The following is a 27889-nucleotide window of genomic DNA, read 5'->3' on the forward strand; positions in this document are numbered from 1 at the left end:
ATTCCTTTCCCCACAGGCAGTTCCCTTTACCTGTTCCTTATGTTTCTTTTCAGAGATAGAATATGTCTATGTAAGCACTTCTTTTTTTTTTTTTTTTTAAATGCAGATAGTACATAGCATACCCACTGCTCTTTGTTTTGCCTTTTCTCTCAACAATTTATTATGGTTGGCTCCATATTAATACATACAGATTTATTGGCCTCTTTGGCTGCATTTTGTAAGCTGTGCCATAATTTATTTAGCCACTTTTCTTCTGGAATCTGAGGTTGTTTTTAGTCTTTTGCTAGAAACAGTGTCACAGTGACTATCCCCGCACAGAAGTCTTTGTGTGTATAAATACAGGGTAAATGCCTAGGATAAAAGGTGCCATTGATCACTCTCTGAAACTTGTGAAACACACCCAGTGCCTTCCAAGTTTAGTTCAACCAGTTAATTCAATGAACACATTACACATTCTAGGCCCTGTGCGGGTCCCGGGGATCAGACACTGCCTCTGCCTTAAATAAGTTAGCTTCATTCTCCAGTGACTGTGATGCTCACAGGGAAGGTGCCAGGTGACCAGGCACAACAGGAAGGAATGCCTTCTGCTCTCAAGATTTAAGGAAGCATTTGAAGCTGGGTGGGAGTTAGAGGTGGGAAGTGGCAGTGAAGGACACGTGGGATGGTACAGGACAGTGCCCCAGGGTGCCTGCTGGCCGCACTGCCTCCCCCTCGTGGCACCCTCACCATCCCTGCAACATGCCAGGCCTGCTCCTGCATGTGCCCTCTGCCTAGACTGCTCCCCCTAGATTTCTTTAAGCCTCTGTCCCCTTACATTGGTGCCCAGAGGGCTTGGAGCTCCTCAGCCTGGGCCCTTATGGCTTGAGTGTTGTCGGGAACAGTGCTTCGAGTTCCTTCACTCTGCTCTTCCTCTTGATGCCACCAGAAAGGTGTCTCTCATGATGGCATCATGTCATGACTGGCTCCCCCGGGGCATTCGGCACTGCCTTAACCATTCTGGCCTTCTTGGCCATTTGCCCAAGGGCAGAGCAGACCCTTCGCTGAGGCTACTACAGTGCAGCCAACATCTGTCAGTCCCACCAAGATTTTATGAAGGTTGAGCATTTGGGGAAGAGCAGGGCAGGGCCCCTCAGGGCACCGCTTGCTTCAGTTTAAGGTTCCCTGCTCAGAACCTGGAAGTCCCTCCTCAGAGTTGGGGGGAAAGGGTCTCCTCTCTGTTTATCTCCTCCTCATCTCTGTCTGCCTAAGACTGGATTCTCTCTCCCCAAAATGAGTGTTCCCGGTGACCTACTTAGAACTCAGGCCCCACGCCTCCAAAGAGGAAGTTCCCTCCTCATGAGAATCTGAGGGCCCTGGGAGATCTAATTTCAGATTTCAGTGTCCATTTTCTATCCCCTAGCCACAGGATTGGTCACTCGGGCCCACAGCCCCAAGAATATTTATATTACCAACAGTCCAGTATCAGTGTGCATGATAGGATTTAGACCTAAATGTAACCACAAGTTGGGCTTTATTGGTTTTGTCCTTTTTAGGGTGAGGAAAAGCCCTCATCATATCCACTTTCTTTAGTCCTCTTGTTTCCTGAAAACTTCTAATGGAGAATGATGGGGAGCATTATTATGTTATCTCTGTGTTCCTTGAGGCAACAAACATCTTCCTCAAAGAAACCACAGAGCCTCAGAAGCCCATTAGCTTTGCCAAAACATGCACCCAGTTTACACTAAACCCTTCGCTCTGAAACATCAAGATGCAGGTTAATTTCCCAGCTTGCCCCAGAACAGTGGGTAGGGACTTGCTTTACATTTACATAACAGAAATTTTGCTATTAAGTTGGTTTTCTTAGAAGAAAGGAACAGTCAACCTCAAAGATAAATTCAGGTCTCTTTCTTTAATAAAACGGAACATGAGTAAGCTTTGAAATGATGTTTTTGTACTGCTGCCCATCAAGGTTTAAAAAAAAAAAAAAACCTATCAGATCTGGGCATACCTCCTTCTCTTCTTAAATTAACACTCTGAGAGGTAGCTAGGGCGCCACGTAGAATCAGAGGAACCTGGTGTCGTAGTTGGGATCTAAGCTGGTTTCACACGTCTGAGTCCTCCAGTTCCTAGTCTGGATCCTAGTGAGCAGAGACAAGGCCGTTCCGTGTCTGTGTGTGGTTTAGATAGACTTAGCCCTGTTTTACGTATGGTCTTTTACAGAGGACTTGGTGTTATGTCAGGATGTGGAAGGGGTGGAGAGTGGTGGTAAGAAATGGAGCAGTCGTAAGACATGAATCTTGCTCATAGAGAGCTTGTCATATAGATGGAGAGGTAAACACGGAAATGAAAAGTTAAATAAAATCGTTTTATATACTTAACTGCCAAGTGAGCTGAATGGAAGATGACATGTGATGTAAAAATATAGAGGAGAGATTGATTACTTCTTGAGGTTTTATTTATCTAAATTTTAAACATATTAGTTTGAGAAATAATGGAATTTGTTAAGAAAGCATATCCATCACATTTATTATTATGAGCCAGTAGCTTATATATTAATAGCTTTATATGTCTTCCTATTTGTATCTAACATATATGTGAGCGGTATAAAAGAAAGAATTTATGTGTTTGGGTTTACTTCTAAATAACAATAACAAAAAAGGATCATGAGCTTTTTTGTGATTCACTTTTACTCACATTGGGTTTTTAAACATTTTGAAATCCAGGGACAGATACTCTATTGAGATCTGACAAAATGTCCCAAAGTATAAAGGTATAAAATAGGTGAAAGAAGAGGTACTGTGGATCAGGTGAATTGGCCATTCTCTCTGTTTGTCAGGACAATAAAGACTTGCCACCTGCTACAGGAACACTGTCTCAGGGCTTGAGGATAGGTGGCTGTTCTAAACATATATGTCGGTGCAACAGTAGACTCAGTGTGGGCTAGACACCACGCCAGGAGCTGGAGGAAAAGCAGATGAACTGTGGTCCTCCTTTTAGGGAAGCTGCAGTCTGGTGTGGGATGGAGGGCAGCTGACATGTGAGTGAAGGACTTGGCAGGTCCACTCAGCCTCGGGGCTTCAGTCAGTCAGAGAAGAGCAAGGCTCGTTACTGGACCGGGGAGGGGAGGGGAGGGCAAGTCAGGAAAGCTGCTGGAAGACTTGGCCAGAGTATAACTTTGAAGGACATGTAGGCATTCCAAGATCAGAGACCATGTTGTGCAAAGGAGCTGATGTGAAAGCAGATAATTACAGGTAATTTGCCTCAAACATAAAAAGGAAGGAATGGGAAGAAACAAGGCTGGAGTAATAGCAGGGGAGGTCTTTCGATTTTGGACTTTTAGGATAAATTCCAGAGAACCCATTAAGCTCTTTAGCAGAGAAGTGACCTGATCAGATGGTGTTTTAGTTCATGGTGACAGCCAATATGTTGTGAGTATTGTATGAGCCAAGTGTACTATGAAGCATTTCCTATGCATTTCTCATTTAATTCACACAAATACCCTGAGTCAGGTATGGTCCTTGTATTAGAGATCCTGGAGAGGAACAAAGGGCAGCTCAAATGGGGCAATAGAGGAGAATTTGAGGTAGGGACTATTTATGAAATTGTGGGCAGGATTGAAAATGTGAAACCCATCAGGCTAGCAATAGTGGGGGGCTTTTAACCAAGTCTTTACCAAGACCCCAAGATATAACTTGATCTCTGCTCAAACAGTATGATAAGAGAAAAAATTAAAAGCACAGGAGAAAATTCAGAAAAATAGGATCATAATTTAAAAGCCGTAAGCCATAAAATTAAAAAACAGTATGTATTTAGTTTGACCCAAATCTTTTTTTCCCTTGAATTGGCTCGTTAATTTGAACTGATTTGGTTGGACATGTATTGTAAACACATTAAAACCTCTCAGTTAAAGTCACGTCAGAGGGCAACTGGGTGCTCAGTTAGTTAAGCTTGACTTCGGCTCAAGTCATGATCTTGAGGTTGTGGGATTGAGCCCTGCGTGTTGGGCTCACGCTCAGCACAGAGTGTGCTGGTCTCTCTTCCTCTGCTTCTCCTCCCCCCTCCCCAATAAATAAATAAAATCTTTAAAAATAAAGTTCATGTTAGTAAAGGACACCTCAGAAAAGCTCTTCTTTTTTTTTTTTTAAATGCTTTTTAAAAAAAAATTTTACTTGTTATTTGTCAGAGAGCACAAACAGGAGGAGCGGCAGGCAGAGGAAGGAGCAGGCTTCCCACTGTTCAAGGAGCCCAGTAAGGGACCTGAGCCCAAGGCAACTGCTTAACCAGCTGAGCCACCCAGGCGTCTCCGGAAGAGTTTTTTCTTGTGTCATTATATGTCCTACAGATGAGCTTTGATCACACCTGAGTTTGAGATTTCTGGGAAAAAAGGGGGGAAGCAGAGCCCTCAGTGCCCTGTAAATTAAATATCCCCCCTCAGACTCCTTCCCTCCTTTCCTTTTCTTCCCTCCTTCCTTCTTTCCTCCCCTCCCCCCATTTCTTTCTCTCTCTCTCCCTTTCTTTCTTTCCCTCTTTCTTTCTTTCCCTCTTTCTTTCTTTCTTTCTTTCTTTCCTTCTTTCTTTCTTTCTTGTTTAACTATTCCCCTCTAAATTACAAGTCTCTGGCTAACTAGTTGCTTTCCACTTCAGAAAAAATCAGCAGATGAGACCTCTTCTCATTCCAGCAGTTAGACTTTAAGTAAAGGTTTCTGAGCATTTCTCCAGAGTACTTCCTTACCAAATTTCTCTTTTCCTTGAGGGTCTGTTGTGTGATTGTTCTGTGAGGCTCTCTACAGTACAACATCAGTCGTGTTCTCTCATTTCCTCATATTTTTGGAACCTCCTTCCAGTAAAACCAGCATGTGTTTTTCTTTAAAAGATTTTATGTATTTATTTGGGAGAGAGAGAGAGAGCATGAGCAGGTGAAAGGGCAAAGGGAGAGAGAGAGGAGGAAGCAGACTCCCCACTGAGCAGGGAGCCTGATGGGGGACTCAATCCCAGGACCCCGGGATCATGGCCTGAGCCAAAGGCAGACGCTTAACTGGCTGAGCCCCCCAGACACCCCAAAAGCAGCTTGTGTTTTCTCCTCACTTCTCTTTCTTGTCTTCACCCTTTTGCTCTCCCTCTCCCACCAGGCTGACCTGCCCCCATTGCGGACTTGGGAGTCACTCATTCTCTGCCGCTCCATCTGCATGGAGCCCAGGAACACATTTGTTCCCAGATTCCCAGTCTTCCTGGAGATACAATGGCACTGCCTGTATTCATCCTGGCATAGCTACTTACTACTGTGTAACCTGGGATAAACCCATTTCCTTTCTGTTAAATTAGGATACCAATAATCATACTACTTTCTCGGTTGTTGTAATGACTAAATGATGTCATGTATGTAAAAACCTAATAGATTGTAACTTCTCATTAAATTCTCATCAGGTGTACACTAGCATATTCACTGATTTTTCATATTTTAGTATTATCTATAGTAAGACCAGGTAAAAATATTGTATTACCCCTACACACAACTTTTAAAAAAGTCTTAGGTGTTTTAGAAAGGAAATGGGAAGGATTTTCTCATAAACCTTCCAGAGGAACACTTTTAATTTTGTATTTTCCTTAAAAACTCAAAAATTAATGGAAGCATATGTTGTCATTTCAAATGTTATATATGTATGATGTCATTTTTATAATTGGCTTCTTATTAAACATAAAGGATATACCTCTGGCATAAAATCATAATTATTTTTACATAATTTGACCTAATTATAGTTGTGATGATTCAACAATCTTTCTTTAACACATACCAGTGTACACCCTTAGAATATTTGGTGTGTATATATATAAATACATGTTTATAACCAAATGGTCTAAAAGTTCTGAATAATATGTCTTGATTTAAGACTGAGAGTCTTATGGTGAACTTAGTATGTTTTACCTCTAATTTTTAAAAATTGGGGAAAAAGGTCGCCTGGGTGGCTCAGTCAATTGAGCATCCGACTCTTGGTTTTGGCTCAGGTCATGAGCTCAGAGTCATGAAATTAAGGCTCTGAGCTCAATGGGGAGTCTTCTTGGGACTCTCTCTCTGTCTCTGCCCCTCCCTCGCTGCAATGTCTGTCTGTCTGCCTCTCTCTCAAATAAATAAATTATTTTAAAAAATAAAAATTTGGCGAAAACCAGCATGAATATACATTCATCAAAATTGCCAATTTAGTCAGATTATGAAATTCATTTTCTGTACTGCGTTGTCATTTCACATTGGAATAATAACTATGGGTCTCACTAAATGAGAAGCAGAAACTAGAAAACGAAATGTAAGCCAGTGAGCTGTGAAAATGATGTCACACTCTGCTGGAAATGATTTCACATTCTCTGTGCATGTGGATGTGATGTGAGGGGTTCACTGAGGTAGAATTATTTACTTAAAGGCCTTTTTAAGAATTGGAGCTTACATGATCATCACACATTTAATTTTAGTAATATTTTCTTAGCATCACTGAGTTTTAGTACTTGGACAACTCAAAGTGACCTTAGTCTGATCCATGGGTCAGCAAAACTTTTTCTTAAAGGGCCAGATACTAAATGTAGCTTATGGGTCCCAGTCTGTGCCAACTACTCAGCTCTGCCGTTGAGCACAAAGTGGTAGATGATATGTGAATGAATGGATGTATCTGTGTTCCAGCAAAATTTATTTACAAAGACAGGTAGCTGGCTCACAGGCACCTGAGGAATCTGATCTCAGCCCTTTTTATTTTATGCATAACATAGCAAGCAAGCTTACATGATTTAATCGAGGAGACACAACTAACTAGTTAGTGTCAGAACCACTATCAGGCATTTAGTTTTTTCATGTCACAAGTCTTCCAAAATGTAGGCTAATGCTCTGATAACAGCATATCGCTCATATGGTAGTCAGCCAAAGGATTCTGACTGATTGGTCTTACCATCATCAGATCTGTTTCATTTAAAGAAGTATTTCCTAGAGCGGTATGTTGTTTTTAATTTCTATACAAAATAGAAAATAAAGTTTTTCTATTTGTGAAATTTAAGTATTTGAATATTTTCTTTCTTTCTTTCTTTCAAAGATTTTTTAAAATTTAAATTAAATTAGCCAGCATCTTTAGTTTTTCATACAATGTTCAATGAACCATTAGTTGCATTTAACACCCGGTTCTTATCACGTGCCCTCCTTAATGCCCATCACCCATTTACCCCATCGCCCCGTCCACCTCCACAACCCTCAGTTGCAGGTAGACTCAGGAGTCAGGAGTCTTTTTTACTTCTTTATTTGAGAGCAAGAGACAGAGCACGAGCAGTGGGGAACGGCAGCGGCAGAGGGAGAGACTCCCCACTGAGCAGGGAGCTGGACACCTTGATCCAGGGCCCCGAGGTCCTGACCTGAGCCAAAGGCAGACACTTAACCAGTTGAGCCATCCAGGCATCTCTGAATATTTTCTTTCTTTTTAGAATGTCTGTATTAAGATATTATGATTGTTTCTGTTATTTAAAATGCAGATTAAGAAAATCTATGCCCTTTATGATAGATAGTAATTAGGCATAACTTATTAACTTTAAAAATTCAAAGATAAGTAAATAAAATCAGAGCAAAATAGAATACTGCCTTAATATCTTTAAATGCCTTCTGCACTTAATTTCATTTTATTAGAATTTATCTTCAACGAATATTATTATTCAGTTGAAAGACTCTAACAGTTGCCAATCAAAACATTCTTAAGGGATTTTGGAATGCTGCAAAGACTAGCTTCTGTTAAAATAGAAATCTGGATGGAAAGGAAAACAAAGATGTTTCATCAAAGGAAAGAATTGTAATTCCAAAACTTTTTTTTCCGCTTTAAGCAATACCATGTGATATTAAATATATTAAAGTACCCTCAAATATCCACATTTCCTGCTCCCTGTGATGGCAAAAATGGGCAAGGGAGATTGGAAAAATCAAGCTTTCATAGTGCTTATCGAGAAAGATTGAGCATTGAAGTCTTTTGTTATTTTTCACATTAAAAAATATTTCAACCAAATTTTAGTTTTCAGTTAAATTAAATTCAACAAGTGTAGGTCATTATTGTCTAGGATGTATTTTGAAATTCATAAATTTTGCCATGAACAGACTTGAGGTTTGTATAACAATCCAGCAAGACATGAGGAGTACCTAAGGAGGAAGAAAAGAGGGAAATTACAAAGTAAAATATGTTGAATTTTGTAATTTTATACATGGAAGGAACCTACAATGAAATGAGCCTTCTGGTTTTGGTGAATGGATGGATGCTGATGTTTATACGTTTTTTTTTTTTTTTTTTTAAGGTTTATTTATTTATTTATTTGACAGAGAGAGAGAGAGAGATATCACAAGTACAAAGAGAGGCAGGCAGAGAGAGGGGGAAGCAGGCTCCCTGCTGAATAGAGAGCCCGATGCGGGAGTCTATCCCAGGACCCTGAGATCATGACCCGAGCTGAAGGCAGAGGCTTAACCCACTGAGCCACCCAGCAGCCCCGATGCTGATGTTTAGTGGTGAGTTCTAGAACACGGGAAGAGAAAACATTAGTTGGAGAATTAAGGGCAGGATAAATGTTTGTGATACCCATGTAAGATGAAGTGTACTTTTTAAAAATAGAAATCTAAAGGGGAAGATTGATGCTAGAGGTATTTATTTGGGATCATTAGCTTACAGAGAGTAACTAAAGCCATGGGAGTAAATAATATCACCCAAGAAACGTTGTCAAGTACAAAGGGAAGAGGTTGAAGCCAGAACTCTGGAGGACACCAGAAGAAAATACTTTTTGTTTTGTGTGATGGTTGTTGATGGATACATTCTAGGAGCAGCAGTAAAGAATTTTCAGACTGCTTTAGCACATCACAAGATATTAATATAAATCCTCCAGGAGGAAGGGGACTCCATTAAAAATTTATATGAAAAAGGGGTACCTGGGTGGCTCAGTGGGTTAACCTCTGCCTTCAGCTCAGGTCATGATCCCAGGGTCCTGGGATCAAGCCCCGCATCAGGCACTCTGCTCCGTGGGGAGCCTGCTTCCCTCTCTCTCTCTCTCTGCCTGCTTCTCTGCCTTCTTGTGATCTCTCTGTCAAATAAATAAATAAAATCTTAAATAAAACCTTAAAAAAATTTATATGAAAAAAGACATTTCTGACCCATTTCCAGGACTATGGAAAATTAAAAAAAAATGTATATATGTGTGTGTGTGTGTGTGTATGTATATAAGCATATATATGCCTATGTTTTATATATATATATATATATATATATATAAAGGACAGAGGGAGGCATATATATATGCCTTACACTATGGACTGGCTCATAGAATAGAGAAGTCTATTTTATATATATATATAATATATATATGCAGAGGGAGGCATATATATATGCCTTACGCTATGGACTGGCTCATTGAATAGAGAAGTCTTTTCCTTTCCAGCCTAAACTGCCAGATGATAAAATATTACCCAGGTATTTCGTGTCTGTTTGGAATCAAGTTGTGAAGAAAAGAGCTGCTCTCCTAGAAATACTGATTTTGTGATTAAGAGCAAGACACTCTTTTTTTGATTGTTTAGTTTGGGGAATGAGGTATGTTGAGAAAGACGTAGGAGTTGCTGTAATATAAAAACAAAACTACTGAGAGACACAAAAGAGTGGCACATCCTGTGGGATATGGTGGAACCTATGCCTTTATAGCATATTTCAGTTGATATTTGCAAGCTCATCTTTCTTTTGCCATTACTCCACTTAATTAAAAAGAAACGAGTCATTGTTACCAGTTCTTTCTCAATTCCTTGGTCAAAGAATTGAGCAGAGACATGGGAGTTATCATTCTTGAACCCCTGTCCTAGGTTTAGCAACTTTCTTCATAAAATTAGAGGCTACTCAATCCCTAGCCAGTCTTACCACATGCGCAAGGGATACATTGGAATTTGAAAGAGTAATGAGGTGTGCAGTGTGCGTGGAATATAAAATCTAACATGTATCTGTATACAGCTAAGAGAAAGTTTCCTGTTTTTGGAAACTGAAACAATTTACTAGTGAAATGCATTTACTCCTGGACTCATAGCGCATTTCCTGTACTGACATGCAGATGGCTGTAGGCACTTGTGGTTGGGGTCATGTTGAGTGCCCATAGGATATATTTATGCCTATGCCTAGTGAGGAATGGGATAGTTCCAGATCTGAAACCTGTGACAGATGGAAGTTGGAGATTAGATGTTGTGAGAAATCACCTGTGGATGACATCAAAACATGGCATTAGCCACCGTTCGTTATACATATTTGTGAAAGCACTGGTTTGACTTGATAATCCTTGACAAAACCAGCAGTTAAGGGCAGATGGGGGAAGATCCCAGGAGACCACGCCACTCCCTATCTGAGAGGTCAAAGGAATAAATTTAAAAGAAGAGGAGTAGCCAGCAGTGTCCATTGCAGCTTTCAGAACTGTTAGATAAGGCCTGAAGGGTGTCCATTGGTTGATGCTAACCAACTACTAGTCTGTTGAGGTCGAATTTTGGAAGCATTATCTATCACACGATTTATTTTGTGCCCCGCCAGAGGGTAAAACCAGGCTCAGGGTGGTAGCCGATGTTGGGATCACCATGTTATAGAGATAATATAAAGGGATTCTTTCATTGGGTAAGAAGTTAATTATAAAGTTTAACTCATCTGGAAGTCTAAAATTCTTCTGTGCTAGCTAGTATCAAGGTTGCCCAACTTGGAATAACTGGCAGTAGGCTTTGAACAGCAGGACTTTTTACTCTCGTCTAGGGTTTCTCATGAGTTAGAAATGATAATGTGTTAAAGTGGGATACTCTGGATTGTTCTGTAAGCCATTTTAAGTGCCCGTAGGAACATGCACCCTTTCGTACGCACACACTCAGCTAAAGTGGTATTGTGCAAATAACTGTACTCATCTGTTGAGCATTACACTTTGCTTTTTGACTTTTAATTCAAACTAAGCATAATATAAGAAGTTTTGATAATAACCCATGAACTTCATCCTTTTTAAAAGGTGGTGTAGCTCTCTTCCTGTAGTGTAACCATAGCAACTGACAGGGAACAGAGAAAGAAAGCTTTCACACATGCTGTGCTAATTAATCCTGTCCTATAGTTTTTCCTTCAGCTGGAGGATGCAGTTTAATATATTCTGCATGAGTAAGTGTGTTTTGATGCATGACTGTAAATACATGGCGATATCTTTACCAAAAATATTTATTAAAAATATTGTTATATATTCCGACTTCAGGGTATACCCTTTTTTAAATTCTTTTTTTTTTTTTTTTTTTTGAGATTTTATTTATTTGACAGACAAAGATCACAAGTAGGCAGAGAAGCAGGCAGAGAGAGGAGGAAGCAGGCTCCCTGCTGAGCAGAGAGCCCGATGCTGGGCTTAATCCCAGGACTCTGGGATCATGACCTGAGCCGAAGGCAGAGGCTTTAACCCACTGAGCCACCCAGATGCCCCTATTCTTCATTTTAATAATTTGTTTCCTCCCTGAAAAATTTGGGGATCTGTATATCTTTTTAACTGAACAGTCATATTTTTAAGATGAAAGCCTTTTGTTTATCATCATATAGGACACCTTCCACAAGAAAATGTCTAAATTAACTATATTAAAGTGAGGTGGTAGAAGAGTTTTTCTCAAGCAATGCAGAGGAGTGTGTCTTTAAAATATAGTAAGATTCTTCAATATGACACATTAATATGCAGACCATTTAAAAACAACTTAACACCTTAAAAAGTTAGATATTACAAGCTCATTTTCACTCTTTATTTGGGAGCTACATGACCCATGTCAGCGGTGTTTGGGTAGTCCTTCACCTAAACTTGTGAGAAGGGGGAGAATAATGGAAACAAAGAACTTTGCCTTTTTATGTTTTTCATATTTAACCACTTTTACAAACTTATATTCAGAGTAAACATACTTGATCTGAAATCATATAGTTATTTAGATTTATACTGTTTCTAGGTTATTTTGAGGTCTTATTCTCTCTTTAAAACTGGAAATACCAAAAAACAAAAACAAAAACAAAAATACCAACCTGGAAATACCACAGGTTTCTTTAATTAGCCTGGTCTTCTGAACTGTCAAAGAAGATCTCAGTTTTTTCATTCTCTCCTTCTTCTAGCCTAGTTTTCTGTCAAGAGGGTCTTAGAGGAGCTGAGGGATCCAGCCTCAATGTTTTTGGCATCGCATTTCACTTGATGAGAGCATATGGAACAAGTCAGAACCTATTTCAAGGACTTGTTCTTAGCTCTATGGTCTCTGTATAGAAACGTGCTCATTTGAGGAACTAAATCTTTTGATGGAATTATTAAATTCTGGAAACACTTTACCATCTAATTGTCCTACCTCTTGTGCAGTTTTACCTGAATTTAGGTAGGTTAAAACTTTGTAGAGAAAAGTGGAGGTTACTATGTAAATCTGTTATTAAAAGTAGTTGTTCCGGGGCACCTGGTTGGCTCACTCATTAAGCGTCTGCCTTTGGCTCAGGTCATGATCCCTGGGTCCTGGGATCAAGCCCTGCATTGGGCTCCCTGCTCAGCGGGGATCCTGCTTCTCCCCCTCCCGCTCCCCCTGCTTGTATTCCCTCTCTTGCTGTCTCTGTCAAATAAATAAATAAAATATTTTTAAAAAAAATAGTTGTTCCATTCAGGTGCAGAAAAGTTGGGTACCATATATATATGTATGTATGTTTGTGTATAGTCTGTGTTTTAATATTGAATACTTATCAACATTAGCCAATTTATAATATACCATTATATTTTTTTAAGATTTTATTTATTTTTTGACAAAGAGAGACACAGCGAGAGAGGGAACACAAGCAGAAGGAGTGGGAGTGGGAGAAGCAGGCCTCCCACCAAGCAGGGAGCCCATTGTGGGGCTAGATCCCAGGACCCTGGGATCATCACTGAGCTGAAGGCAGATGCCTAAGGACTGAGCCACCCAGGCACCCCAGTATACCATTGTATTATTATAAAAACTGAATTGTAGAAAAAAATGAGTTATTATAACTGTAGTTGAATTAATTAGAAATTATTGGTCTTGTCAGCTGTCCTATTAATTTTAGCATTTTCATATAATACAGTAAAGGGAGTATCCAGTGTTTAATAAACAGTAGAAAAATCATGTTCCTAAATAGTAACATAAAAATATAAATAATCAACATTAAAATGAATGTGCTATGGTACATTTATTATAAAAATGTTATATGTGCTTTGAGCCTCACAGTGATAAATAACGGTTTTCACTTGTTATTAATGAACATACCCATATAGAAAGCTATCACATGGATTTTTTTTTTCTTTTGAGAAAGGACATCTATAGATTTTGTGATTTTTAAAAGAAGTTACATATTCATTGTAGAAAACTTGGGGGAAAAAAACCTTGAAAAATGTATTTAGTAAAGAAAAAAAAAACTGGAGGGGCGGCTGGGTGGCTCAGTCGGTTACGCATCCAAGTTTTGATTTTGGATTAGATCATGATCTCAGGGTAATGAGATCAAGCCCTGCCTCCTGCTCATGCTGGGCGTGGAGCCTTCTTAAGACTCTCTCTCTCCCTCTTCTTCTGTACCCCTCCCCAAAACAATAGCAGCAACAAAAGAAAAACCCAAAACTGGATAATCCCATTTTCCAGGGCTAACCACTGAAGACATTCAGATAGTTTCCGCCAGTCTTTTTTCTATGCTAAAGTACTTACTGTTACGAGGTCAAACTGAACATAATTCTTCACTTAACATATTACTGTGACCATTTTCTCATTTTTAAAGTTCTTAGAAAACACTTAATTTATCCTGTGGCATCTCATCGTCTCTATGTTCCAAACTTAACTCTTCCTTTATCGTTATTTATGTAGGTGGTTTTCAAATAGAGTTTCCTGAACATTTTCCAGTAAGTATTTGACATACCACTGAAAGGAAATAGTAGTTTTGGGACAGCCCTTTGAGAAAAACATCATATTCTCTTCTTTCAGATTCATAATGCATTTTAGAAAAATGAAGGGCACTAAGAAGCCTCACAGTATGAAGACCTGTTTTAACTTTTTAAACCATCTTTTCCCAAAATTATTTGACATTGGAATCTTTTCTCAAAATACTTACTTAAAACCCATAGAACTAGGGTTCCATGAAACTTCCTTCGGAAAGTCCAGGAGATTTCTAAGCTTCTGAGTAATGTCTAATAGTTTATGAATTGTTTGTTTGAAACTTTTCTGGAATTTTATCAGATTTATGATGCTTGATTAGGAAATATAAGTGATTATTGGTTACTAACATTATTTGAAACACGTAGGCAGCAATGTACTTTCCCCAGCCTTTCTAGTAATCTCAACATTGCATTTGTGATTCTGTATTACAGTGTCATGTTTGACCTTTTAAAACTGTGAGCCTTCAAATTAAAATTTCCTTGTCTTATTAATGCCTATTAAACTTCTTTGTGTTTCCTTTAATCTATAGGTCTTGCAAGAGCAAAATCTGTCCCTAGCCACACATACTCCAATGAAGTAGTTACCTTGTGGTACAGACCTCCAGATGTCCTCCTGGGCTCGACAGAATATTCCACCTGCCTTGACATGTGGTGAGAAATGGAAGATTTACTCTAGCTAATTTATCTGTAATGCGCAGTCTGGGTCATGCCTAGACAAACATTCTAACAGTTTGAATGAAGATTAATGGTTCAGGAGTGTTGGCCTGTGTGTGGCAGGATTGCGGGATTTTTTTAAAAAACATGATTGGGAATATTCCTTAATCAGAGGCTCCCTTGCACATGGTGTCTGGGAATCGTTCTTAATGGACAGGGGCGGAGATACTTTTCTGTCAGTACAGCGATTTTTCTCCCTGAGGGTCTTAATTCGTAGCTGTGTTTTGTAACAAGGAGGCATGTATCTCCAAACAGCAGCGTGGATTGGAAATAGTAGGAAGCATGTTTCCAGTCAACAACAAAGCTCAGATAAGTAGTCTAAAAATTTGGTGTAACTGTTAGTCACTAGATTTGGTGTAGTATACTCTTGAGAACTTGGTACAAATCATTCCAAATGAAACAAAACAATTACTTTTTAGAAATATCACGTAAGTTAAATTTCAGTAGAGTCTCAGTTTCACATGGTGGTTTAGCAAAACTTAAAAACCTGCTATGGTGAGTGCTGTGAAGTGTGTAAACCTGGCGATTCACAGACCTGTACCCCTGGGGATAAAAATATATTATATGTTTATAAAAAAATAATAATAAATTAATTTAAAATAAAACCTGTTTAGGAGGCCCAAAGACTGACAAGATTTAATGCATAATTATTATTTATAAGGGATAATGAGTTCCCAGAGTGCCTGGGTGGTTCAGTGGGTTAAAAGTCTGCCTTTGCCTTAGATCATGATCCCAGGGTCCTGGGATCAAGCCTTGTGTCGGGTTCGCTGCTCAGTGGGGAGTCTGCTTCTTTCTCTCCCTCTGCCCCTCCCTGCCACTTGTGCTCTTGCTCTCTCTCTCTCAAATAAATAATTTTTAAAAATCTTAAAGTATAAAGTATAATGAGTTTCTAATCTAATGTGATCTAAATAAGGGAATAATCTTTTAGTACTCAGGAAAGTCTTCTAGAGACTCAAAAATGTCCTCTATTCATAGAAAAATCCCCTTTCTAGACTCAGGGTTGTGTTCAAAGTGAAACAAATCACATTGCACTTGTGCTGTTTTATCATAGGAATCACTTTCCATGAATGGTTATGCTCCCGTGTATGAAATTCAGTTACATGTTCTTACAACGTTTATGACCTCTATAAAACTTCAGCCTGCGTTGTTTATCTTCCTGCCGAGTACTTACTTCACTGTTTTTCCCTCAGTAATCTTGGCTTTTAGTAAATTAGGCTGTAATGAGGCCTGGCATCTTTCCTGATGTTTTTGATCCAAACATTTTACAGTAAGAAAACAATCAAGTTCCTTGTGATGTAGGGCACAGTGTAGATTTTCTTAATTTAGGCTCCAGCAACCCCTCCCCTCTCCACCCCTTCATAGCCCTCCCCTCCCCCACAGCCGAATAGGATTTCAGAATCTGTGAAGCCACTGAAAATATATGCAACATTTTATGTACACATGGATATATTTATTTTTATGGGGTGTAGATCTGTAGCTTTCAATAGAGCTATAAAAGAATCTGGGTCACTAAACAGCCTAAAATCTATGGTCATAAATTTTGTAATGCCTCATAATAAATTTAATACAAAGTTAATGCATATTCCAAAACACTGAGAATAAAGCTGACCATCTATCATTAAGAAGCTGAGCCAATTCATTTTTTCATCATACTTTTTTTTTTTTCTTTTAGGATGGTTGTTTATACAAAATTTTTTTCCCCAAGACTAGGCAGAGGCTTGGGCAAAAGAAGTATTTTGATCATTAGTCATAATGGAGGAAAAGGTTGGAAATAAATGTCAGTTATCAGGATATCAGTTACTGTCTTTCTCATTCCCTTTGTTGTTCCTGTCTTACAGTTGATCATTATATCAATAATCATTAGTTAATATTCTTGAGTTATAATCATTAGTTAATATTCTTGAGTTATGGAATGTTTTAATTTTTTGAGTATGAAAATTCTAGGTTGCCTTTCAATGAGGTCAGTTAAGGACTCTGCTAATAGAACATAGTTTGGAAATATTTGTGGCTTGGAGCCAGTTTCGTCTTTTAGTGCTTGGCAGTCCAGTTAAGTCTCTACACTCATAATCGGAAGAAGCTGTTTCTTATACACTACTGGCTAATTTTTTCCAAACCTTTAAAAGTGCTCTTTAAAGTACAAAGAACCACATGGATTATGACTTGCTGATATGTCTGTTTCTGATACATGGTATTTGATTTCTACCCACCCACCCTTTTTTCTTTCACATGTGTCTGCATGTGCACGTGTGTGTGTGTGTGTGTGTGTGTGTGTGTGTGTGTGTGTTCATCCTCTTGAAGAAGGCTTGGGTTCTTTCTGCCAATTTGCTTTAAACAGAGACATAATAAAGCATAAGAAGAAGACTATTATTTAAGGGGAAGGGAGGAAAACTGATACAAAATAGAAGACCCCGAATGCCCTTTTGTCTGCATGCCAAGGTTATTCATTGCCAAAACCAAATAGTAAATGTGTTGTGTTTGAGCAGTTCCTATGCTTATTGGCTTTCCATTTTCAAGCCCTAAAATCTGAGTTATGTCTACGCTGTGCCTGTCATTCTGACTGTAATTTCATCCCAAGCCATTTTCTAAAAGCCATTTTGTTATTATTCTATAAGTCCTAGAAAATATATATATATTTTCAGTTAGAAGTTCACAGGGCACTGATTTTTGCATAATCTATGACATCGATGCTGGGTATTCACAGAATGAGACATGGGACTGTAATTGAGTCATGGCTCAGCTGCACCAAGGAGAAGTGCAAATATGAATGCACGGACAATAGCGGGGAGGCAGGTGGAAGTGGGTTCAGGCTATTTTTCCAGTTCATTTACCATCCTGGGGCAGTAGGGTAGTAACTAAAACCTAACGATCCCTACACAGTGTTACATTTCCCAGTTTTCTGTTTAAATAGCCAGAGGCAATAAAAATATTAATGAAGACACATATGCATTAACATCGGCAGCAAGTGATGGAAAATCAGAGCGCTCCATGAGATGATTTACTGCTCTAGGTCTCCAGGACCGTGGCAGTGTGGAAACAAATGTGCAGTTCGAGAACTCAGCAGGAAACCTAGGTTTTGATACTTTTGTCTCCCTCCATGACGAAGGATTTAAGCAGAGGAATCAAATTGGACATTGTCTCATATATAACTTCTCTTAATTCTTGGATTTTATAACTCTTCAAAGTCAAGGCATAAGAAATCATCTTTAAGCTTCTAAACCAAAAGGCTTGTGAAGGACTGAGAACCACATTATAAGAAGTGCCAGCGTGAAAAGCAGCTTATCTGTGTAGTTCCTCCCCTGTTGGGGAGTTATGCTATAGCCGTGGATGTTATTGCTGTAAATAAGCTTTAGGTTTCTTTACAGAAGCTCATAAATGTCTTTAGAGTGGCATTTGTTTTCTAAAGCGGAAGGTCACTTGGGATTATTTTAAGGGATTAATTTTTAACATATGGTGACTAATGTAGCTAATAAATAATAGTATCTCATCAACATCACAGTGCTTCTGGGGCCACGATGTCTGTGGCTCTACCTTGTGGCATCAGTGACAGTGTTCCCCAACACAACATGTGAAGAACGAGAGCGCACCCGTCTCTTCCTTTCATCATCTTTTTAAAAGCTAATTAACATATTAACTATGCTTGTCAAAATGTGGGGCAAATCATTTATAAATAAGCCTGTCAAATGTAATGAGATTGCATATTAAATCATCCTTTTCTCTATTACATCTCTGATTTAAGATTAAAATTAATTTATTTAACATTGTAGCAGCTGGGTGATTAGAAAAAAATTTCCATACTAGTCTTGATATATAGAAAAATGTCTGTCTCTAAATTGATTTTGCATAGATCAGAGAAGAAATTGCCTATTTATTGAGTATTATAAGGCTGTGTAGCATTGATTTTTATTAAATAAGACTAATCACCATACATATTGGCAATGTATGGAGTTCTGCCATCATCCTTAATGACTGCTCCTGAACCAGGGAAATTTATGAAATAAAATAAGGACTTCCTAGGACTCAGGTTTGTTTTCCAGTGTTTTAAGAGAGAGAATCATAAAGAAGTTCTACTAGAGTGCCCATCCTGAAGATAAATTTGTTCTATATGAGGTCCTGTGTTGAGAAACTGAGTGACAGAAATAATAGTAATTGAGTCTAAGAAATAGTAATCATAATAGTAACAATAATAGATATCTTATTGGACACAAACTGTACTCTAAGTTTCTATTCTGCATTTTTGTCTTTTACATGTTAATTATTATCCTAGTGCACCATGATGCGGTGGAAGAAAACAAAACACAGAGAGACTAAGTAAGATAGTAAAGTTCATTTAGTTAGTAAATAGAGATAACATGCAAACTTAGGGCTAACTCATTGCAAAGCCCTTTCTTTACATAATCTCTTCTTAAGATGATTTCTAAGAAATTGGTTTTTGTTTTACCAATAAAGTGATTCTGAAACACAAATATGGTAAAATTCCATTTTTATAATTTAGGTTATGCTCTGAGTCATTTTGGATCCTTTATGTGCTTCGAATAAAGTAGGTGGCTTTCACTCTCCCTCAGCTGGTTTATGGACTGCCTTTCTCCACTCATGTCAGTGTTCTGTGTCATGTGGTTTTACATGTAACTTTATTCAAGGAGGAATTTCTTTGAAATAAACTTAAAATGTGAATCACTGGATTGAATCCATTTTCACGAGACCTGTATCGATGCTGGCATGTATTTTCCAAACTCACCATTACTCATTTACCACTCCTACTAAAATGAATGAATCCACTTTAGAAAGAGTGGTAGTGGGACACCCGGATGGCACAGTCAGTTGGGTGCCTGGCTCAGATCATGATCTCAGGGTCCTGAGATCGAGCCCTGCGTCAGGCTCCATACTCAGTATGGAGTCTACTGAAGACTTTTTCTCCCTCTCCCTCTGCCCCTCCCCACTACTCTCTCTTTCTCCTTCTCTCTCTCTAATAAATGAGTAAATCTTAAAAAACTGTATACATTCAAAAAGAATGGTAATAAGAATGAGAATTTGAGTGCAAGAGCTACATAAATTCATCTATCTGTCAACATTATTTACACATTTTCTTACTAATCGGTTCATAAGACCAAAGAGGATTCAAATCAGTCACTGTCCAAGGTAACAGCTCTTTAAGAGCTCTTGAGAATTCAAATAATACTTGCTTACATAATACATGACCCAATGACACTGATGTAGCCACTGATGATGCAATAGAACATAACAAAAGAACAGGGCATAGTCAGACAGGCATCTAGGTGGTTGAAAGCTGAGCTCATGAGGCAACTGTAGTTTCTGAGCCCATTTCTACTACTAGAGTCCCTTAAATTAGGAAGACCGTGTAGTATAGGATCCATACCAGGATACTTTTGAAAGTTAATAGTTATTCTGCTAGGGCAACAGGTGAAAAATGGAGACTTAACTGTGGCATGTGGCCATCTTTCTCATAAAGCACTAGAGCAATAATTTGTTAAATACTAATAGTCAGAAGATCATTAATGCATTTGAGTGCTTAATTCAGACCTAAGGACTGCTGGCTGCAAACTCATGATTCCTAAGTAGAAAACTTCTATTACATTTCTTAATGATGAATTATCTCCAAAAGTACAAGTCTTAAGTGTTAGATTATTATGGTATTATAGAGTGGCTGCCAAAGTGTTGAATTTAGCAATGGCTTTGGTGTGCAGAGGGACCAGTTCTATTTTTCTATCAAAAGCTTAGCATGGTTATGGTTTTTACATCCCCTCTTTGTTCATCAGTGTATGTTTATGAGAGAAACAGTGTATGTGTGTTTTTAATGGTTATGTGCGGTCACTTAAAAGTGATAATTTTACTGAATAATAATATATAAAATGAGGTACTATGTGTAGTCTTCACTACTGACTATTTTAAAAATAAATTAAAATTTCCCTATTTTTATCAAAGTTGACAAAGTTCATGGCTCTCCACAAATGGATTTTTAGATGATTTTTGAGGAGCCAATCACCATGATTAAGTTTCACAATATTAGGAAAGCTCTTGGTATATTCAGCTGCCTCATTGGTTTGTGAGAATAGCTAAGAGATGGTTGAATGTGAGACCCCTTAGAAAATTTAAAACTCCACAAATGCTGAGAATAGTTTTCTTATCAGCTTTTAATATATTAATCAGTTAACCCAAATATATTGTGTTTCTGTTGAAGTATTGCATCCAAGGGTGCTACAGGATACATCAAAGAAATGGAAGATGCTACATTTGGTTTTAGGGAGATTAACATACTGTTTATATCTAGAGAATTAGGAATTTTGGCCAAGGATGTTCTTCTCATCTTACTTTTGTGTGTGTATGTATGTGTTTAATTTGGAATTACATAAATTAAGTTCCTCAGATTTAGAGAACATTGAATGTACACTAGCACCTTTTATGTTTTGATTTATATATTTGGTCATGTAGGAATCTGAAATGAGTTCTTCAATCACGTAACTAGCAGTGGTTTGCTGTGTAAAGGAGAGGCAAAGTTGTAGTGGAAAACACGTTAGAAGCATAAATTAGTCTCTGCCACTCCTTACCTAGAGGGTGATATTGGTTGACCAAATCCCTTAACTGTCTTTATCTTCATTTTCCAAATCAGTAAACTATTTCAGGTATAATGAATAACTCATAGCCACATTATTATTACAACGGTAATAACAGCAAAAATAGTAAACTCCCACCTCACCCATACTTAACCCTCTTATTTCCCAGAAGCAAATACTTTCAACTCTCTTAGTATCTCCCTCCATATGTCTTAAGAAATTGTTCATATTGCTATATATTGATTTATTATTTTAGACATTATCTGCTAAGTAGGTGTTACGGTAGATGAGGATTTAATTTTCTCCCATTACCCTCCCCCCACTCCACCTTCACCTCATGCTAGCAGGAAAGAGTCTGTATCACATTTTGACACATTCGTATGTAAATATTATTCATGGTAAGTTAAGAAGTAGTCATGATTATGTAACCTTCTTCTGTAACCTTTTTGCTTTTCCTGGACTTCATTGATTGTCTCTGGTTTTTACTAGTCGTTGCTCCTATTGTTCATTATTTATAGGTATAAAATATTTGTCAATTACATATGAAAAATACTTTACAAATGCTCAAACATAGCAAATCTATCAATCCCATCTAATTTTCTTGACATCTCCCTCCCCCAACCTTTTCCTTGAAACTTTTCTCTCAGCTCTCTGATTCCTTGCTTTAACAGAGCTGAATATCTGTCATGTTGTGACTTCCATTTGCCCCTCTACTATTGTTGTAGGACCTAAGATGGTTTTTTTTCCCTCTCCAAATCTGTGCTCTGCCCATTGGTGCCCTGCCATGTGTCCTGAATGGCTAACCCCTATGGAAGTACATCCTCCAAGCTACCTTGGCTACTGGTTCCCAGCTGGGTTCAGGCAATGAACCTAATTCTTTTCTTTACCCACATTTCTGGAAATGATTAACTATAACTTCTGTGAGTAAACCCTTCTTCCATGGCTCTAGCTGTCAATAGATTCCACTAACACTTGGCCTTTTTAATTCTCGGCCATTTTAATATGGCTATTAGTTGTAAGGCCCGTAATGGGTTCTGGTGTTGCTAGACTCCTAGTGTTTTAGTATGTCTTATTGGTTCCCTTACACCTCTGTAAGTAATCAACTTATTGAAGTCTGTTCTGATTTAGATTCATTTTCCTTCTGGACCTTTACTGGTTCCAGATTCCCTATTTCCTGGATTCCATGTCTTCCTTCTTTAGTATGCTCAAAAAGAATGTATTATAGATACAATTTTCAAATTCTTAGTTTTCTCACAATGTCTTTATTCCACTCTTACACATGATTGATAAACTTTGGCTGAGTATATAATTAGGTTCTTCTTCTCCCTCAGAATTTTGAATGCATTGCTTAATTTCTTTAGAGCTTCTGCTATTGTTACTGAGAAATCTGATTCTATTCTTATTCACAGTCATTTGTATGCCCCCTCATACTTTTTCTCTGGAAAATATTAGACTCTTCTATTCCTGATATTCTTAAATTTCATGATAATGTCCTTTTGTTGCTTTTTTCTTTTTTTTTTTTTTTAAGATTTTATTTATTTATTTGACAGAGAGAAATCACAAGTAGATAGAGAAGCAGGCAGAGAGAGAGAGGGGGAAGCAGGCTCCCTGCTGAGCAGAGAGCCCGATGCGGGACTCGATCCCAGGACCCTGAGATCATGACCTGAGCCGAAGGCAGGGCTTAACCCACTGAGCCACCCAGGCGCCCCTCTTTTTTTTTTTTTTTTTTTTTTTTTTACATTGGTGCTGGGTAGATTCTCTTCAATATGAAGATGGAGTTCTTAGAAAAGTTCCTGAATTTTTAAAATGATTTATTTCCTTCCATCTTCCCTGTTTTCACTTTTGGGAAAATTTGTAATAGTTTGATATTGAAGCTCCTAACTTAATCCACAGTTTAAAAAAACATTTTTTTCTCTTATTTTACAACTTCTCATCTTTCAAACTTTTCATCTTTTCTTAAAAATTTTTAATTGCCGTATATAAGTGCCCATTTCCCTTTTCTCTGGTTTCTGTTGGAAGCTTTCCTTAAATATGGAGTTGGGAGGAATCCTTGGTTGTCCACTTACTTTTATAAACGAGGCACTATAAATCTTTATGTATACCTAGGGAGTACTAGTTGACCGATCAGTTTATTATATATATTGTTCAGTCAAAAAACCAGACTTTTCATTGGGAGATCCACACATAGAGTCAGTGTCTGAAGGCCTAGTCTTTGTTCTTGCTCAGATGCTGATTTCCTGGCATCCAGCATCCTCAAGGCAGGACAGGAGAGGGGAGCTGATGGTCACATGGGCCAGTAAACATATTTTCCACTTAATTTCCCTTTTCTCAGCTATGTGCCTCCCCCGATCTCTTTAATTCTCAGTTTGAGGCCTTTTGGATTTAAGTTCTCCAGAGAATAAACACTTGGTGCCCTGCTGGTGGTTTGGGATGGAAGATGGTCAGAGAACACCTGTGGGTCATTTGCTTTGTACAGACTTCGAGGTTTCCTCTCTATTTCTGGTTGCAGAGTCATCTTCACACTTTCTAGAAACTGTATCTCCTAGTCCTGAGCTTTTTCTGAGTTGTCCTAAGTAAATAATCTGATTATAACTCGAAGTTGTGACTGTCTGTGGTCAGTCTAGATTTGCCACCTTCATCCACATCTGAAAAAAATTCTCTCTTCATCCACTGGTGGTTCCTCATCTATTTATTTTATCCTTGCTTAAAATTTTATTCCTTAACTGACATTTATGTCACTTTAGGGAAGGAGGGGGCGTCTGTGCACAGTTTGCCCATGTCCTACTCTTGAGAATGTAACATTCGTGGTTTAACTAGGGACAATTGACTACTAAGACCCTTGCCCTGTAGAAATTTGTGATTTTGCTTAGACACAGACGTGAGTTGTAGGTGCTAATTGGTGGGAGCCGATCACACAGCACAGTGCAGGAGGGATTGTCTTGACCGCCAGGACTTAGTGTGACAGTGGACATTTGTCATCCTTACCACTAAACTGTTTGGCATTTTAAACTGTGACATAATGACAACTTTAGTCATGAAAATAAACTTAAAGAGAAAGTATATGCTTTTTGAGGAGGTAGTGATGAAAGAGAATAGAATGTGAAGTGATAGTTGTTAAAAAGATAAAAATTGTGCATGAATTTAAAGAATTGGCTGCAGAAAGCAGTCTTTTGGCTCTGTGGCCTGTGTGGATCCAGCATAAGCTTGCTATTAAAACAAGCAAAAGCGTTAGTAAAACTCTTCCAGCAAATGTTCCCGTCAGTATAAAGTTTCTAATCCAGCGAAGGTAAAAGGGTGGACTGTTAATTGATGTGTGCAGGAAAGGAATGATTGAATGGAAATGTAACTGTGGAGCAACTAGAGCTTGTATAAACATCATTGTGTGACTGTGGTTAGTAAAGGGATTTGGACGTCTGCTTCATACTGTTCATTGAACCATGGAAGTAGGGACTTCTATAGTGTTGTGACACTTGTAAATTAATTCCTCAGGACACTGCATTATCTGGAGTGTACTTTAATTAAGAACCACATTTTCATTTACTGGTAGTCTGCTGTGTGAATTAATGTAACTTAAATTTACTAATGGCTTTTTTGATTTTAGACACTGTATTATGTGACAGGAATTCAGATTCTTTTTTTTTCAGTTTTGTTCTTCAAATGTAGTGTCCTTTGATTCATATTGGTAAAAGGTGTCACTAGGGAATTTTAAAAAATGATACAAAAGTAGAAAAAGAATTAAAGTCAAACTTAACTAAAATAACAAAAATCAACCTGCTAAATTCCATTAAAAAATAAATAAAACCAGGAGCACCTGGTTGGCTCAATCTGTTAAGCATTTGTCTTCAGCTCAGGTTGTGATCCCAGGGTCTTGGTATCAGACCCCATATTGGGCTCCCTGCTCAGTGGGGGACGGGGGGGTTTGCTTCTCCCTCTCCCTCTGACACTCCCCACTGCTCGTGGACTCACAGGGTCTCTCTCTGTCTCTCTCTCTCTAATGCATAAATTAAAAAATCTTTAAAAGACATAACAAGGGGCACCTGGGTGACTCAGTGGGTTAAAGCCTCTGCCCTCGGCTCAGGTCATGATCTCGGGGTCTTGGGATCAAGCCCCGCATCGGGCTCTCTGCTCACCGGGGAGCCTGCTTCCTCCTCTCTCTCTCTCTGCCTGCCTCTCTGCCTACTTGTGATCTCTGTCTGTCAAATAAATAGATAAAATCTTTAAAAAATAAAAAACATAACAATAAATAAAACTTACCCATAGTTACAATAGGCACTTAGTATTTTTTTTTTTTTTCCAAAACAACAAATGCTTTACTGTTCCATTGAGATGTTTACAAATACCAAAAAATACCCAGGCCAGGCCCAGCAACCATGGCCCAGTGCTGGGAAGCAAGGCAAGGAGGTGGGCTTGGTGTTAGGCCATGAATGGCTAAGGCCAGACAGCTGGCAGCCTGGTCCTCTGTTCTTCATTCCTGTTACTCTAATGAGGCCAAAGCGGGGGAAACCAGACCTCAGGGTCTTTTCCCTCTGTTGCCTCCTCTTCTGTTCAGGTTTCCCCTAGGGGATATCTGAGCAGCCCTCCATCCCTGAGAGCCACTTAGCCTATGCAGAACCCCTCTCACCGCCTCTCCCATCTGCTTTCCTCTCCCTCTGGTCTCTGGATGCCCCAGCTTCATTCCTTCTGGCTCTAAGCAAGGCAGGAGTGGAGAGGAGAGGTTTGGACTGGAGGTTTGGCAAGCCGTGCATCAGGGCCTGGAGACACAGGCAGGGGGCGGGGAGGTGGTGTTCAGTTCCTTACCCCAGCATGAGATGCCTGAGGTCCCAGGCTGGAGAATTGGATGTATGTACCCTCAGATGGGCCCACAGCTGAAGCATGGTATGACTAGAAAGGTCTCAGCAGCTCCTTTTCCTATACACATGTGAGCTGGTCATCGTTTATTATGGCAATTTATATTTCTCTGTATTTCCATAGAGACAGTAGATTCTAAGAATGAAATGTTTACATAATTTCTTTTTCTGTAGAGCTTGGCAAGGCCTTTATATTCTTTCTCATTGATAATTCAGTGGTTCTTCCTTGATTGCTAGCTTGTACCATGTTTGCCTCTGAAAACAGGATATATTCAGAGCCTACTGTAAACTCTACAATTTTAACAATTTATTACATGAACTATATACATTTTTATCTATTTGTCATTTAATCCTAAATGTTTAATTTAGAAACGGTTTCAGAGCTTTAGCAACCCAGTGAAATTAATACATATTTTTGTTATATTGTTATTTTATGCCTAATTTAACCCCCTTCCCCCCCAAATCTGAAGGTCCTTGGTTATGTTGCCCATATTAGCTGGTCGGTGGTGGCACAGGGGACACAAAACAAAACAAAACAAACCCTTTGGAATCCTAGGGCAGGCTTCTTACCTCAAAGATCTCCCTTGCACAGTAGGAGTATCTTTATTCACTTGTTTATTCATTCAACAAAACAGTAAAGAATATCCAGAGCTTCAAGCATGAAAAAGACCTGGTCCTTGACCTCAAACAGCACCCACTGGTGCTACCAATAGTCTAGTCTGCCTAGCCACATTCCAGAGCATATCTTCGAGAATATTCCACAAAACCCACAGACTTCACAAAAAAAAATGGACAATGTGGATTTCCAATGGAAGGCTCTTTGCCCTCAGGTCTTCTGTATATTATCTAAAATATCAGATGGTTGTCAGATATTTTACTGTCACATAGCACCTGTGCAGTCATATATCTTAGGAATACCCATGCCAACATTCTTAACCATAGTCCATCAGAGTCCAGCTCTGCCACGTGATGACTGGAACTAAACATAGTAACCAAAATCCCTTCAGATTGAAATTCAGAATTTTCCTCACAGAATAATAGAGTAATTTATTTGGAGGTTTCAGCAGCGATTTCTCTTCATGGTGTGCAAATACGGCTTGTCTAAAAAGATTTGAGTATGTCATTTGCTTTGATCTTTAAGAGAATTACTAATGAACAATTTTTTTTCCTGATTCCTCATTTCACATTATTACAGGAGGATTAATACATTTGCATGGAGAAGTCTTATAACTTCCTTGTTCTGCATCAGCTGTCATATAAACAGAAATTAAAGATGTGCAAAGCTTATTAATTTGTTTTCTCTTGTCCTGCGTGGTCTACAGCTATTCCTTGGAGAAGTGCTTTCACTGGTAGCATTTTAAATGACTAATCAGATGGGACTTCTTTCTTCCTGTATTGTTCCGTAGTACAAGAAACACTGTTTTTTGTTTATTTTTTGCTATTCAATGGAATATTTTGAGTCTTCCATTTTTTTCCTTACCGTAGCCCTCAGTAAGGGCCTTACCTATTTATGTTTTTGTGTTGTGACTAGTTTATAACATGTTCCTTGTCCGAATAGTCCCACTTATCTATATAACCCGTGGCTGTTGTTTTAAGGTTTTATCTCTGGGGTCTTCATTATCTGTGGGAGTTGGTTTTGAATTTTCAAACATTTTTAAACATCCACAACAATCTTATTTGCACTGAGCAAAAAATGATAGACTTCAGTTTTTGAGGGTAGTTTTATTGTTTTCTCTGCCCGCACCTTAATTTTGAAGATCTGATTTTGTTTTATTTTTACCCTCATTAGCATTTGTGTCATCAGTAATGAGAACCAATTTGCCATCTCTGTTTCTTCTTTTTTTCATCTCACCAGAC

General features: G+C 38.5%; 1 protein-coding gene across 5 annotated transcripts in view; it reads left to right on the forward strand.

The window, feature by feature from the left end:
* The window catches only part of CDK14 (cyclin dependent kinase 14), a 732611-nt gene that overhangs the window by 469053 nt on the left and 235669 nt on the right, over nucleotides 1-27889 (forward strand). For all 5 annotated transcript variants that reach the window (XM_059171073.1, XM_059171070.1, XM_059171071.1 and 2 more), the window contains one exon: nucleotides 14433-14553. In XM_059171073.1, coding sequence (XP_059027056.1) covers nucleotides 14433-14553 — 121 coding nt within the window. The remainder of the gene's footprint in view (nucleotides 1-14432; nucleotides 14554-27889) is intronic.

The sequence above is a fragment of the Mustela lutreola genome, chromosome 4 (assembly GCF_030435805.1).
Source record: "Mustela lutreola isolate mMusLut2 chromosome 4, mMusLut2.pri, whole genome shotgun sequence".
Taxonomy (NCBI): Eukaryota; Metazoa; Chordata; class Mammalia; order Carnivora; family Mustelidae; genus Mustela; species Mustela lutreola.